A 13,702-nucleotide genomic window follows, 5' to 3' on the forward strand; every position below is an offset into this window, starting at 1 on the left:
GCTTACATTAGAAATCTAGAATGCACAGTGGAGTGAAGGAACAACAGATGAAGCAAGTACAGCTAAAGTGAATTAGTTCAGTAATTACGTGTGATGAAATAATTGGTCCCTTTAGTGCAGATGATCACAATGAAAGTTATATGAGCCTGTGACCCACACAGACTTTCTGCTTTCTGGCTGATTAAAGTTTGTATGTGTATTGATCAGCCACAACATTTAAAACACAGGGAAAGTAATTAACCCTGACCATCTTGTGACAATACAATATTCTGCTAGGAAACTTTTGGACCTGGCATTCATGTGGATGTTACTTAGACATGTACCACCCACCTAGACCAGACCAGGCACCCCCACCCCATAGCAATGACAGTTCTTGATGGCAGCAGCCATCCCCGGCAGGATGCAGCCCGACACAGACACATACACAAAAACGGTTTAGGAACAACTCAAAAAACATGAAGAACAGCACAAGGTGTTGACCTGGCCTCCAAATTCACTAGATCCCAAACTAACAATATTCTGTTGCCAAACACACCCTCCGAAGGCCCATGTCCATTCTCTGATGAGTCACAACAGTTTTGGAGGGTGGTCATAACGTCATGTCTGATCAGTGTATGGCTCCGTCCCAAAGCATTTTATCAGTAGGTACCTACTTCCTGTGAACTGGCCACCTGAAAAGGCACTTGACTCCAGTTTCCCCATTCCCTTTGCGTTTCATAATTTGCAACACCACCAAGTGTCCCCTCTACACTTTTGTACGTGTCACAATTAGTTTTGATAAATGTAAGTTCATGAAGTAGTCTACTCACATTTAAGATGTTGAAGTATGTTAAATTGCTCCACAACCTTTCTCCAAATCACCAGTCAACTAAATGTGTTATTTTCCTGGATTCATTAACATGACAGTGCCTCATTCACCAGAGGTTTGGTCTCAACACCTGAACCAGATGCTAAAGTGTCATCAAGCAAAATACTGAGTGCAGACTGAATGCTTGATAAAACTGGTACTCCTCTGGAAGGCTCAGCAGCTACAGACACTCTAGTTCATTAATTCCCAAATACTGGTCCGCAGACCCATACCAGACAGCCAAGCATTAGCGGGCCTCAAGGAGACAATTTAAATTCACAAAACGCCCTGACAGATATAGATTTATAGGCTGCACCTTTATTTGTCACTGTCCCAGCAAATCCTCTATGTCAGTATAGCAAGGAGATGAACTTAATTGCAAAAAATGCCATCTCAGCATTTATTAAAAATAGTTTTCAAATAGTTTGTGAGTGTAAATAATGGATGCATTTGCTCAGCCCATTGTTGTCAGGTTATCCCTGCATGTGGTTACACACAGCACTACAACAACAACATAAGAAAGCACTCTGCAGCCCAAAACGCATTTCCCACGTGTATAAGAATTAAGATATGGTTTGAAATGCCTACTCAGTTTCCTTAAAATAAAAGCACAGTTATTCCAGATCTACATCAACAATAACCAACCAACTTGTTTTCAAGCAGCTCCATAACTTCTCCTTCCCCAGTGAGAACTCTAGAAGATGTTGGACTGAGGGGTCAAATACAATCTAACTCATAGACTCATAGGCTCATAACTCTTTGCTTTCCAAATAAAATCACAAAAATTCTCTGTGTATTTAATTTCTTAAAGCGAGGTTACTGCAGAGTTTTTCAACCTTGGGGTCGCCTGGAATTCAAATGGGGTCGCCTGAAATGTCTAGTAACTGATTCTTCACTTTTCATGAATATAAATCGAACTCAAATAAAATGCAACGTCTAAAAGTATCTGAGCAAGTGCATCTTGATTGACGGCTGCGATCACGTGACTGCACAAGCGACAGCTATCTGTCTTATGACAAAACGCATCAGCGATTACATTGAGTGCAGGAATTCTGGTTTGGAGCAAGAGATGAGTATCCAGAGATCACACTGAGTGTTCTAAAACGGTTGGTTCCTTTTGCAAGCATGTCTGTGTGAAGCATTGACTGTATACTGTGTATATACTGTATAGCCTATACTACGGTGTGAAGCTGAATTTAATGCAGGGTTTCCGCTAGGAAAAAAAATGCCGGACCACGTGACCGGCAGATTTTCAATTTACCGGACAAATGTCTGAAATTCCGGTCAAATTCATTGAGCTTAAAATGTAAATGATAGGCTATATAAGAATGATATTGACGCATGTCAGTTTATAATCGTTTTATTGAAAATGCCGTCAAAAGATTCACGTGCGTATCTTCTTTATTTAGCTAAATAAATATTGCGCAAACATGCTCTTTTTTAAGATGAACATGAAGAAATGGCCTATTCTCAGATAAAACAATTAGTAAACAAAAACACATCTGGACTACCATTTTAGTAATTTTATTAGTAAATAAAAAAGTTCGTTCGCTATGACTTACTTTTTACTCATTTTCGCTGCAGTGAAGTGTGCAGTAGCTGAATTTTTGCTGCAGTGGTAGTGTAAAACCCGGATCTTTCGAGGGATTCGGATCATTCTGAATCACTCACTGATAGCCGGGTTGGCCGAGTCACTTAGTCACTTGATCCAAAAAGGCCCGCATAAGTGATGACAATTGGCTAAGGTAGGGTAAGATTTCATGGCAAGCCAATCAGCGGCAGGGCAGTGTTCAGTTGGGCGGGTGTTGTTTACACACAAACACAAGTGATCAGAGATAGACTGCAGCAATGGCGAGTGTGGAGCATTAGAGGTAAAGTTGCCGTTTTCAAGGTAGAAGTATAGGCACTACTTTAACCTCATTGAAGTAAAAGGCAAGAACATACGTGAAGTGTACATTACCTAGTTACTTTTATAGTGGAGTAATTCAGTTACTTTTTGGGAGAAGTAACTAATAGCCAGGGTTGGGTAGTAATGGATTACATGTAATCTGGATTACGTAATCAGATTACAAAAATCAAGTAGGCCTAACTATAATCAGACCAGATTACAATACAAAAATTGTGTAATCAGATTACAGTTACATTGTTGGGGATTACCTGATTACATTTTATCATGCAAACAATGCAACTTGTTTATGACAGCCTAACTATTAATTTGACAAGTAGTTCATTCGGATCAAAGGATGTCACAAATGCTTTGAAACAGGGGTCAACACGTAAAGTCTACAACAGTGCAATGGCCAAATGCTCTGCATTATGGAATAAGACCCACAGGTCATCACTGGCTGCTGAAGCAGTTGAGGAGATAGGCAAGATGAAATTCATTGTTCCATGTGTCACACGCTGGAACTCCGAATATAATGCAGTGCAAAAAGTTGTGTCTTTCAGTGAGGTACAGCTAGGGGAAATTTGTGACCGCCTGGAGGTTGCCAGGTTACTGCCCCATGAGATTGCCTTCTTGAAAGAATATGTAGAGGTCCTGAGGCCTCTCGCTTTCGCTCTTGACCTTCTGCAAGGAAAAAATAAATGTTTCTTTGGACTGCTGATACCTACGGAAGCATATTGCTGCCACACTGTAGAAAAAAAAGGCTCAATATTATGTAATTACATGAAAGTTTCTTGTTATAACATGATATTTTTCACGTTTTAACATGATAAGTATCACGTTATTACATGAAATTATCATGTTATTTCATGAAATTATCACGTTATTTCATGATAATGATATTTTCATGTTATAACGTGAAAATATCATGTTATTTCAAGATAAAATATTTTCACGTTTTTACATGAAATTATCACGTTATAACATGAAAATATCATTATCATGAAATAACGTGATAATTTCATGTAATAACGTGATCATTTCATGAAATAACGTGATACTTATCTTGTTAAAACGTGAAAAATATCATGTTATAACAAGAAACTTTCATGTAATTACATAATATTGAGCCTTTTTTTTTTTCTACAGTGTGGCAGCAATACTCTTCCGTAGATACCCACACTTCTTACTCTGAAGAAGAAGCTACGTGAACAGAGAATTTCAACACGCTTTTTCAGTGCTGCCATTCACACCATCCTGGCAGCAATAGACAAACGCTTTGTACAGACGTTCGCCAGTCAGGATACAAAAATTGCAACAGCAACAATGCCACAGTTCCGTTTGTGGTGGCTGGCAGAACCTGAGAGAGAGGATATGCGCCAGCTGTTGGTATCAGAAGCAAGCCGCCTAGATCCAAATGAAAGTCCTGAGTCCAACAAAAGTGGAAATTCTGCGCAGTCAGATGAGGATTTCTTCAGTTATGGACCAGAAAACTCCAGTGTTAGAGGTGGTGTTGCTGACGAGGTCAGAAAGTTTCTAGAAGGAACAAGCAAGAGCCTTGACTGCCTTAATGAGTTTCCAAAGGTGAGGAGGCTGTTTCTTAAATATAACACCATCTTACCCTCGAGTGCACCTGTTGAACGGCTCTTCAGCCATGGCGGCAACATCCTTACACCCCAGAGGAACCGTTTGACAGATGAACATTTTGAACAAGTACTCCTGTTGCGATACAACAGAAAACTTGTTTCTGTGGCCTTTGATTAATGAGCTTTGAAACATTAGATGTGAAAAAATCCTAATATGTTGTAAAAAGAACATGTTCACTTTTGTTTTATGATATGTTTACAGACTTATTTACAGACTTATTTTGAGATTTTGAAAGACATGAGAAATGTTATGAGAAATGTTCAGAAAGAGAAATATGAGAAAAGATAGAAAAATGTTTTAGGAATGTTTTTAGTTGTAAACATTCAATATGATGTGAGAAAAGAGTTAAACAGGTTGATATGAGGATATGGTCTGAAAAACGGATATGTTCAGAGTAAAGAAAGTACTTAGTAATAAATATAAAGTTTTTAGTTAATACAGTTTTTACTTCATTCACACAGGAATGCTTTACTGAGAGCAAAAAGTTTTCTTAGATGTAATGAAATAATAAAGAGAAAAATAAAAAGAGAATTCATTGATCAATTCTGTGACGGTGTCTTTTACTTAAGGTGCATATTTATTGAAGTAATCTAAAAGTAATCAGATTACGTTACATGTTTTTGGTAATCCAACTGATTACGTTACTGATTACAAAAATTGCCATGTAATTTGTAGTCAGTAATGGATTACATTTCAAAGTAATCTGACCCAACCCTGCTAATAGCTATAACTAATTACTTTTTAAAAGTAACATGCCCAACACTGTGCATAAGTCAGTGAGCGGCTGTCAAGTCGGGTAGTAACTTTTTCAGATTCAGATTCAGAAAACTTTATTTGTCCCCGGGGGTGCAATTTAAGGCACAAGTGAGCAGCTAACGTGCAAGTACAGACATTTTAAGGAGCAAAAAACTGAAACAGAACAAGATACAAAATACAAAGTATATACAAGTTACAATGCCATAAATGTTATGACTATCCAAAATGTCCATGGAGAACAGACTGTAAAATTAAATTGACTAAAGTGCAAATGTAAACAGTAAACAGTAGTTACAGGGAATATATATTTACAAGTTATAGCCAAGGTAGAATGGGTAATAAATAAACCAAGAGTCTCTGGTATGTGAATATGGGGGTGGGGGGCAAGGAGAAAGAGAGTGTGTGTGGGGAGGAATTGAGGAGAAAGATGGCTTTGGGGACGAAGGTGGCTTTTCTCCTCTGAGTTCTGCAGGCGGGGCAGCGGAGCTGTCGTCCAGAGGGGAGCCACTGAAATGCTGAGTGGAGGACATGTGAGGGGTATTTGGTGATTTTTACTGCCAAGTTGAGTGTCTGTTGGTCATGAATGTGAATAAGAGTTCTTACAGGCAGGCCAATGATCTTAGTGCAGACCGAAACAGTGCTGCGCAATTGGTTTCTGTTGTGGAGGCTGATGGAGTGGAACCAGCAGGTTATTGAGAAGGTGATGATGTTCTCAATAAAACTGAAGTAAAAGGTCCGTAGAATGCTGAGTTTCCTCAGGTGGTAAAGACGTTGCTGGCACCTTCTGAGAGTCTCTTCAGTGTTGGAGAATTTCAGCAGGTTGTCAAAGATGGTTCCCAGATATCTGAACTCCTCAACCAGCTCCACTGGCTTCCTGTGGATGATGGTGGTGGCTGCTGTAGTCAGGTCCATCTGGTTTCTCTGCCAAGTGAGATGTAAGATGTTTGAATGGTGCCGTTTATTTATATCAATCAAATATGGTAGGACTCAACTGAGCCGGTTAAATAGACGTCCAGATCCATGATTCTTGAGTCTCTTTGATGGCCGGTTATATGAGCCGGTTATATTCGCATCCCAAATCTTTTTTTCCATCGCTATTCCGCAGAGAGAAACCTCTCTCTGCTGGCACACTGGAGACAGGGATCACGCAGACTATCTTGGCCAGTTTAGCCCACTCTGGGTAAATTTCGCTGAAATCTCTGATGAGAACTTTGCAGTCTGAGAAGTTCAAGCCTCCACAACTGCTGAGAGCTGTCATTACAGCTGTGGCTTCTCCTTGCACACTTGTGGCATCAGTGAGCGGGGCTGTAGCAGGAGCTGACTTGTCCTCACTTGAAATTTCTTTGACAAAGTGACCAATAAAGTTGCCTATTTTAATAAAATTTAAAATTTTGACCGGCTGGGTTAAAAAATACCGGACATCTGCAGATTTTACCGGTCAAAGTCCGGTAATTACCGCATAACGGAAACACAGCCCTTGTGTGTATGAAGTCAAAGTACCGTTCCCGACTGGATGTGACGTCAGAGATGAGATGCGCTCTGTCTACTACAGCACCTGACTTTGAAAGGCTGCAGCAAGCTCAGCCATCCCATTAAGATTATTTTATTAAATGTGGTGACTTGAGAGAGACAATAATAATGCACAAAAGACATGACAAGCTGAAACGGAAGCATAATAATACTTTCCATTGTTCAAATCTTCACTGTGGGCAGTTTAAACTGCAGTAGCTCTTTTCTCATAATTCATTGTTTGGGAGATTGTTTGTTCAGTAATCTGGCTACTCTATATTTGTAACACAGTATAACAAACATGATCAAAAACTAATTCTAGAAAAAAAAAAAAATGTCTCTGGGGTCGCCAGAAATTTGTGATGTCAAAACGGGGTCACAACCCAAAAAGGTTGGCAGCAAAGGACAGCAGTTTTTTTTTTTTTTTTTTTTTTATAGTTACTTTAGTTCCATATAACTTTACTCTGACCCACAGAGAAAAGCTGAGCATGTATGACGTTACTTCTGGTTGTGACTGGTATTGGCTGTTCTGTTTTGATAAAAGGTAATCTTGGAAATCTTGGAAATCTTTCTGCTCTGCTCTTCTGTCCAAACAAATAAAATACTGTAAAATTAAATGTCACAGTAGAGGTTCAATGCATTTCAGTTGTGTCCAGCAGAGAGCAGCACAGACCTGCCTGTGCCAAATACAAATCATCAGTGTGCATTGTGTGCAAGTTGAGCACTTGCAGGGAAGCTCTTTATTTGTTAGATGGACTTTTGAAATATGATCAACTCCCCAATCACAGCTTGATGACAAGTCCCAGCAGCTGTCAAGCCACAAACCACAAGGTAGTTTAATGTTACTGGAGGCTTAAAAACAGTCACGTGTTTTGATTTTAAGGTTGCATGAAAATACCTTTAATTCTGACAAACAAGTCTGTAAAAAAAGAAAATATGAAGACTAATATGTACTTTATTTCACCATATTTCTTTGTTGGGTTTTCTTTCATTTAGGCATTGAAAATATCTTTTTGTGAAGCTCATGAATGGGTCATTTTTGTCCTCCAAGATGAAGGTAGGGTAAACCACGCTGCAGTGTCCAGATGCAGATGCTGTAGGAATAAATATTTATTTTTGTTTGTTTGTTTTGTTTTCAAAAAGACAGATGTTTATTCAGAAACATTGTTAAAAAATAATCCAAAGTTTTTGAGAGTTGTCCATCTTCAATATTCTGCATGTCTGTAGGGCTGGATTCCCTTAATGTTAAGTTTGAATTTCCCTTTATTTGCAAAATCCAAATATGTTTGTCCGTCTGTGATGAAGTCTAGAGACAACATGATAACTCCACCTCACTGACAGGGGGCCTCAGGCAGCCCAGCACCTCCCCCAATGAGAAGAGCTTCCAGGTCCCAGCTGCCAAAGGTATTTTGGACCCCCGGCACTGGCCCTCGCCACCATGATCAAGTCAGCTGTTCTGGAGGAAAAAAGAAAGAGGAGTGCCATTTAGTCATGTGTATATGGTATTCTGGCTTCAACATTACTACTAAATTAATCTACTTACATGTCTTTTATTGTAATCTTTGTGATCATTTTGTTTACTCAAAAGACATTACAGTAAATTACAAGAATCTCAGTTTTGAATGAATGTGAGGGGTTAAAGTAAATCTGCCACATTCTCTATGTAATAAACTCAATGGTTAAATGCTTCTTCAGATACTGATGGATCAAAATGTACAGCTAGTTGTACTAACTAAATCAGACAGACACCTCAGCTTCACTGGGCAAGAGGCGGGGTACACCCTGGACAGGTCTCCAGTCTATCACAGGGCTAACACAGAGAGAGGCAGCCATCTCACACCTATGGCCAATTTATATTCAGAGTTTAATTCAATTTCAGTTTTATTTATCAATGACAATACAAATTGTCTCAAGAAATTATACAAAACCCAGCCTGAAACCCATCCTGAAACCCCCAGAGCAAGCATGTTGCGGTGGCAAGGAAAAACTCCCTTTTAACAGGAAGAAACCTTGAGAAGAACCCAGCTCATATGGAGGGACCCATCTGCTTAAGGTCAGCCAGGTAGAGACAGAAAAGAGAGAAGAGAGAGCAGCAGGAGGAGCAAGATAAACATGCATCTGTCATAGATATATACGTCTGACTAAAGTGTGTCAGTGCAGCTATATGTTGCAAATACAACATATAGCCGATGATGCTACATGACAGGTTGATATAACTGTCAGCAGTTGTTCTATCAATTAATGCTGTCTGAAGATAAATGCAGGAATATTTAGTGATGTTAAAATGTCACAGTTAAACAAAAATCTACAGCTGCAGTATGTATTCCATTACCTGGCCTTTGGCTCGGGAAGTAGAGTGGGTTATTCACAAACCAGAGGGTTAGTGGTTCTATCCCCGGTTCCTGAATTACTTGCACAAATAAGTCCTTAAGCAAGACACTGAACCCTGAGTTTTTCCCAGTGTTTCACACTGGATCGAATGACTAAATGTATATTGCTATACTGTAAATGCAAGGCCACCTACCTTCCCTCTGTGTGTAACCCCATTCTGCAGGCGATCTCCAGTGACGACTGGCTTCTCCTGCGAGTCCACACTGCATCGGGAGGAAACTGTCAGGTGCTGTCTGTCATTCTGGTTTTCCCAGCGTGCAAATCCTTTATTTTTAGATGTTTTCCTGTGAGTCCTGTATTTCATTTTGGGGAAGGTGTGAGAACCGCTGTCTGTGTCCCCCCAACCCCACAGGGGCTCGGTCTGGGTGGCCTGGCTGGTGGTGGCCCTCTGCAGGCGCACAGATATCCTCTGGGCTGAGCCAGTCATAAGGGTGATGGACTGAGTTTCCAGAGCTGGATCTACTGATGTGACCGTTGGATACTCAAACACCTCGTCCTCATCTGAAGGAAGGAAAATTGGCTCATTAGCCTCAGCTCTATGTCCTGGTTGAGTAAAATCTGATATGTAAAATAAATAAGATATACTTGCCATACACTGAATGTACTAAATCTCATTTTAGACATTTTCTTGTTAAGGTATTGTATTCAGCTTTACAATCTTGACTCTGTTAAACAGTGGGTGAACATCATGTTTAGAAGTCCATAACATTTCCCATGTGTTGCTTTAAAAATGCACATGAAACACACAAAAGCTTTGTAAGGAGTTAGTTTCTTATGTGTAAAAGTATTTGTTCAGTGTATACACATGTAAGTAGCTGAAAATGACCTTTACAGGTGGGCAGTGCAGGGCTGCTAGGCAGTGAGCTGTGGGTCAGTCTGGATGGAGAAACGCTGCCCAGAGAGCCGCAACGAATCAGTTTCCTGCATGCCAGAACCAGGAGCTCCCGGCATTGTTTGTGACAGTTTACACCGCAGTCTGCAAAGTAAATAAAGACACAGCAGGTTATGGCCAAGTCAAGTGGTAGTAGCAATATAGTAGTAAATAAATGTATTACAGTAACATTTTAGGGCTTGTTAAGGCATGATTTAATTTTGGAAATCTAGTGAAACTGTACCTTTGCACTTGTAACCCTGTTTGATGATCCCCCAGAGCTGCAGGGCCAGAAATGTGAAGACAGGAAAAATTATGTCAGCTGATAAAGAGAGTCAGAAGATTTTAAAAGCAAACCTGACCGGGACATCATAAGGACACAGTCTCAACAATTCACCACTGGTATTGTACATAGTAAAGTAATAAGCATTGTGACTGATCACACATATGGTGCAATATCAATCTAAGGGGGTATAAAACATGTAGTGACAGGGTGATGGTGATACACACGAATCCTGCACAATGTTCACAGAAGGTGGGCTTCAGGTACGTCATCTCCTGGAAGTTGTGGATAAAACCCGGTCCCATCTTACACTGGAGCAATGGGTTAGCTCGAAGGAAATATGCTATCATCTCATCCTTACTGATCAGTCCATCTCTAAGAAAAAGACAGTGGAGGAAGAGGAAAAATGGAGGATGCACAGATAGCAACAGAAGAATGATTCACAGACACTCCATTCTTTCCAGTAAGTGCAGTATTTATTTCTAAGACTCAACAAAAATGACATTATATGAAGCTCCTTTACACTCTCTCCCACCAGCACTTGGCAGTGCAATAGTGTACAAGAGCTGCTGGTTCTGGCAAGAGTCTTTTAGCATAGCCTTCATTGTCTTGACTGTTTACACCCAAGAAGGTATGGATAAAAGACATGCTAGTGCGGCTGTGACTCAGGTAGACACGCTAGTTCACACAAATTGTGTGCGCTTGTGTGAACTTGTGGGTAAATGGCATACTGTGACTTTAAATCAGTTTGAGAACCAACAGGGAGAAAACTGCTGTATAGATACAAGGTCATTTTACCATTCATAATCACCTTTGCCCACCAAAATATAATCCCTGAGTCTAGGTGAAGAAATTCTGTCAAGGTGTTCCAGAGATTTCATTCTCACAGTACCAAGACAATCTGCTTGGAAAAGTAACTTACCAAGCATCAGTTGGAAATGTAATAAAGAAACACACGTTGTTTTGTAGTGTAAGACTTTAAGATGTCAAAACAAATGAATTTGGTTGCTCTCAGCTCCAGGGGCAAATGCAGTACATCATGGGTGATTAAACTGAGTCTTGCCAGTCCAAATGATCATAAAAACAGTAGGTTGGGCTCAGTGAAAATAACAGCCACAAATAACAGTTATTGTGTTCTGCACTCACTGATCTTTATCCAAAACGCAGAACGAGTCTAGGAATGGGAAGTTAGCAGCAATGCTCTCAAAGTCTTCCTGAGAAATATAGCCATCATGGTCATGGTCATAATTCCTGAACACAGACTTCACAAAAGCAAACAAAAAATGGGTTAACATTATATGTCATACGTGGTGAGATACTGTATGTCTAAATTTTGTATTCTGAAGGTATCATTTGAAAAGGGGTTCTTGTCTACTCACATGTACCACTTTCCTAATGTGTTTATTGACTACAGAGGGATCTGGTTTGGGGGAGACACCAGAGGCCCAGTCAAGAGGTGCCAGGGGCTTGTTAGGAGTAGTAGGAGAGTTAGGCTGTAAAGCAGGAATACACAAGAATAAAAAAAAGTGTCTGTTAATCAGGAGAACACAGTTTGAAGTGTGCAGTAAATAGTACTATTTTTCTTGCAGAGTGGATTAAATGACAGCACATGTGTAAATATCTGCAAGTTATCCAAATGCAGGATCGCAACAGCGATCTTTTGGTAGTAAAAACTTGGCATAAATATTAAGTTTAAACTGAAACTTACCAACGATTTGGGGTTACGTGGTTCCCTTAGCAATGACAGCTCATAAATCTCATCCTCCGTGTAATAAAGGTCTAAAGAAAGCTGGAAATACAATTACAATTTACGATTTGGGTAAAATTTGTATAGAAAAAAAAATGCAATGAATAACTGAGTTAGTTTTTATTGCGAGAAAGCTCCTACAGAGAATCCTGGTCCTAGTCTCCTAGTCCTAGTCTGAAAACAGACTGAAACATTTTATGAAAAATTTCATGAGCTTTTAACATCGTGTTTAACAGCAGTCACAATAACTCTCAGGAAGGACATATGTGAAAGGAGGTTTTTAACACACATTGTGGGCATTTTTATTTGCGCATCTGTATTTGTTGATTGTTTCATGGAACATAACAGCCATGTTACTAATTCACTGCTTTGTCATACTAACGCATCTCTCTCTCTTTGTTCTCTCTGTAGCTCACTGGATCTCGAGTGGGGAGACTCGTTGTGAGTGTTTGAATATTTCTGATTGTTTGTGAAGTGCACATTCATTCTCAGTCAGCATCTGTGTATGCAGAGTGTTCTTACACTATTATTTTCTGATTTGATAGTCGATGAATACAAGCTGAACCACAAGTACAAACAAAAGGGACAGAAGGCAAAAAAGGAGGTTGTACATAAACGATTTCTCATCTGCTTTGTAAAACTTATTTGTCAAATTTCTTTCTCAAATGTACAAACCTATTAGGGTGGTTATGTGTATTAATTTTGGTCCCTTAAATATTTTGGCTATAAAATACAATACTGTCGTGATCCCTCACCGTTAGCAGGTAGATGAGGTCCATGTTTGGCTCCAGTTGGGTGACTGCACTCTGCAGTGACACCAAGTCATTGAAGGTCATGTAAAGCTGATGCATCTTCACAAGGTTCACCTCATTACTGTCACCAACCCAGTCTGGAAAAACCACATGCATTGCGATCAGGTCCTTGAGGTGCACACCCAGTATGGGGATTTTAAATCCCTGGTACTCATTGAAGACCTTCCGGTAGCAGGAGTAGTTGTTGTTGGAAGAGACCAGCTCTGTCATCTCACTCCAGATCTGGGATTATCAGATTATTAAATTGTTATAAAAGTGTCAGACCAATTGAAGCAAAAGTTCCATATCAACTTGAACACCCTACAAACAGCTGCACCTTTTAAAAAACGTACCTTTACAACTTCTGGAGTAAGATATGAGTGAGTCTCCTTTAGTCGAGAAATGGAGCTATGGCTCAGTCCACCCACCACCGCCATCAGTGTGTTGAAGTTCTGTAGGTGACGGAGTTTCTGATAAAAGACAGACATAATGAAATGTTCATTCTTTTTCAATTTCAGTTTCATTTGTTACTGCCGATTGAATGTGTACTGTCTTGTGCCGTTCTATTTTAAAAGGTCAAGAGGAATAATATTCCCAAAATAATGTATACAATTAAGTGCTGCTTTGCAATGTGAAGTTCTAAATTGAAATTATGGTGGATAAAATAAATAAATTGTCTAAATTATAAATCATTTCTGGGTGAAAATGCAGTCATCTGGACCATCTTTTTAGTAATTTTGCTGTATGTAATCACGTACTTAAGATGTACTGTAAGGGAGTATTTTTAAAGAGTGGTACATTACTTTTGTTTTGCATCCACCACTGGCAGATCAGGTGGAAAAAGTCCTGGTGAACTGAAGAAACCAACCAGTTAAAGTTACCAACGATCTCCTCTTGGCTTCAGACAGTGGACTTGTCTCTATACTTGTTCTGCTAGATCTTAGTGCTGCATTTGACACTATTGATCATAATATT

General features: G+C 39.6%; 1 protein-coding gene across 3 annotated transcripts in view; it reads right to left on the minus strand.

The window, feature by feature from the left end:
* Positions 1-5,681: 5,681 nt before the first annotated feature.
* rasgrp3 (RAS guanyl releasing protein 3 (calcium and DAG-regulated)) overlaps positions 5,682-13,702 on the minus strand; it is a 46,160-nt gene continuing 38,139 nt past the window's right edge. The window contains exons 5-15 of one of the 3 annotated variants that reach the window (XR_014699482.1): positions 13,081-13,197; positions 12,692-12,970; positions 11,898-11,978; positions 11,569-11,682; positions 11,336-11,451; positions 10,417-10,564; positions 10,151-10,187; positions 9,862-10,011; positions 9,169-9,536; positions 7,975-8,100; positions 5,682-7,738 (exon numbers count right to left, since the gene is read on the minus strand). Coding sequence is in view for 2 of the 3 variants with exons in the window: in XM_084561602.1 (XP_084417728.1) it covers positions 9,142-9,536; positions 9,862-10,011; positions 10,151-10,187; positions 10,417-10,564; positions 11,336-11,451; positions 11,569-11,682; positions 11,898-11,978; positions 12,692-12,970; positions 13,081-13,197 (1,437 nt within the window). In the remaining variant the exon portion in view is untranslated. Of the gene's footprint in view, positions 8,101-8,551; positions 9,537-9,861; positions 10,012-10,150; positions 10,188-10,416; positions 10,565-11,335; positions 11,452-11,568; positions 11,683-11,897; positions 11,979-12,691; positions 12,971-13,080; positions 13,198-13,702 lie in introns of those variants that run through there. The other 2 variants (XM_084561601.1, XM_084561602.1) reach the window with 2 other exon arrangements.

This window comes from Chelon labrosus (assembly GCF_963514085.1).
Source record: "Chelon labrosus genome assembly, chromosome: 15".
NCBI lineage: Eukaryota > Metazoa > Chordata > Actinopteri > Mugiliformes > Mugilidae > Chelon > Chelon labrosus.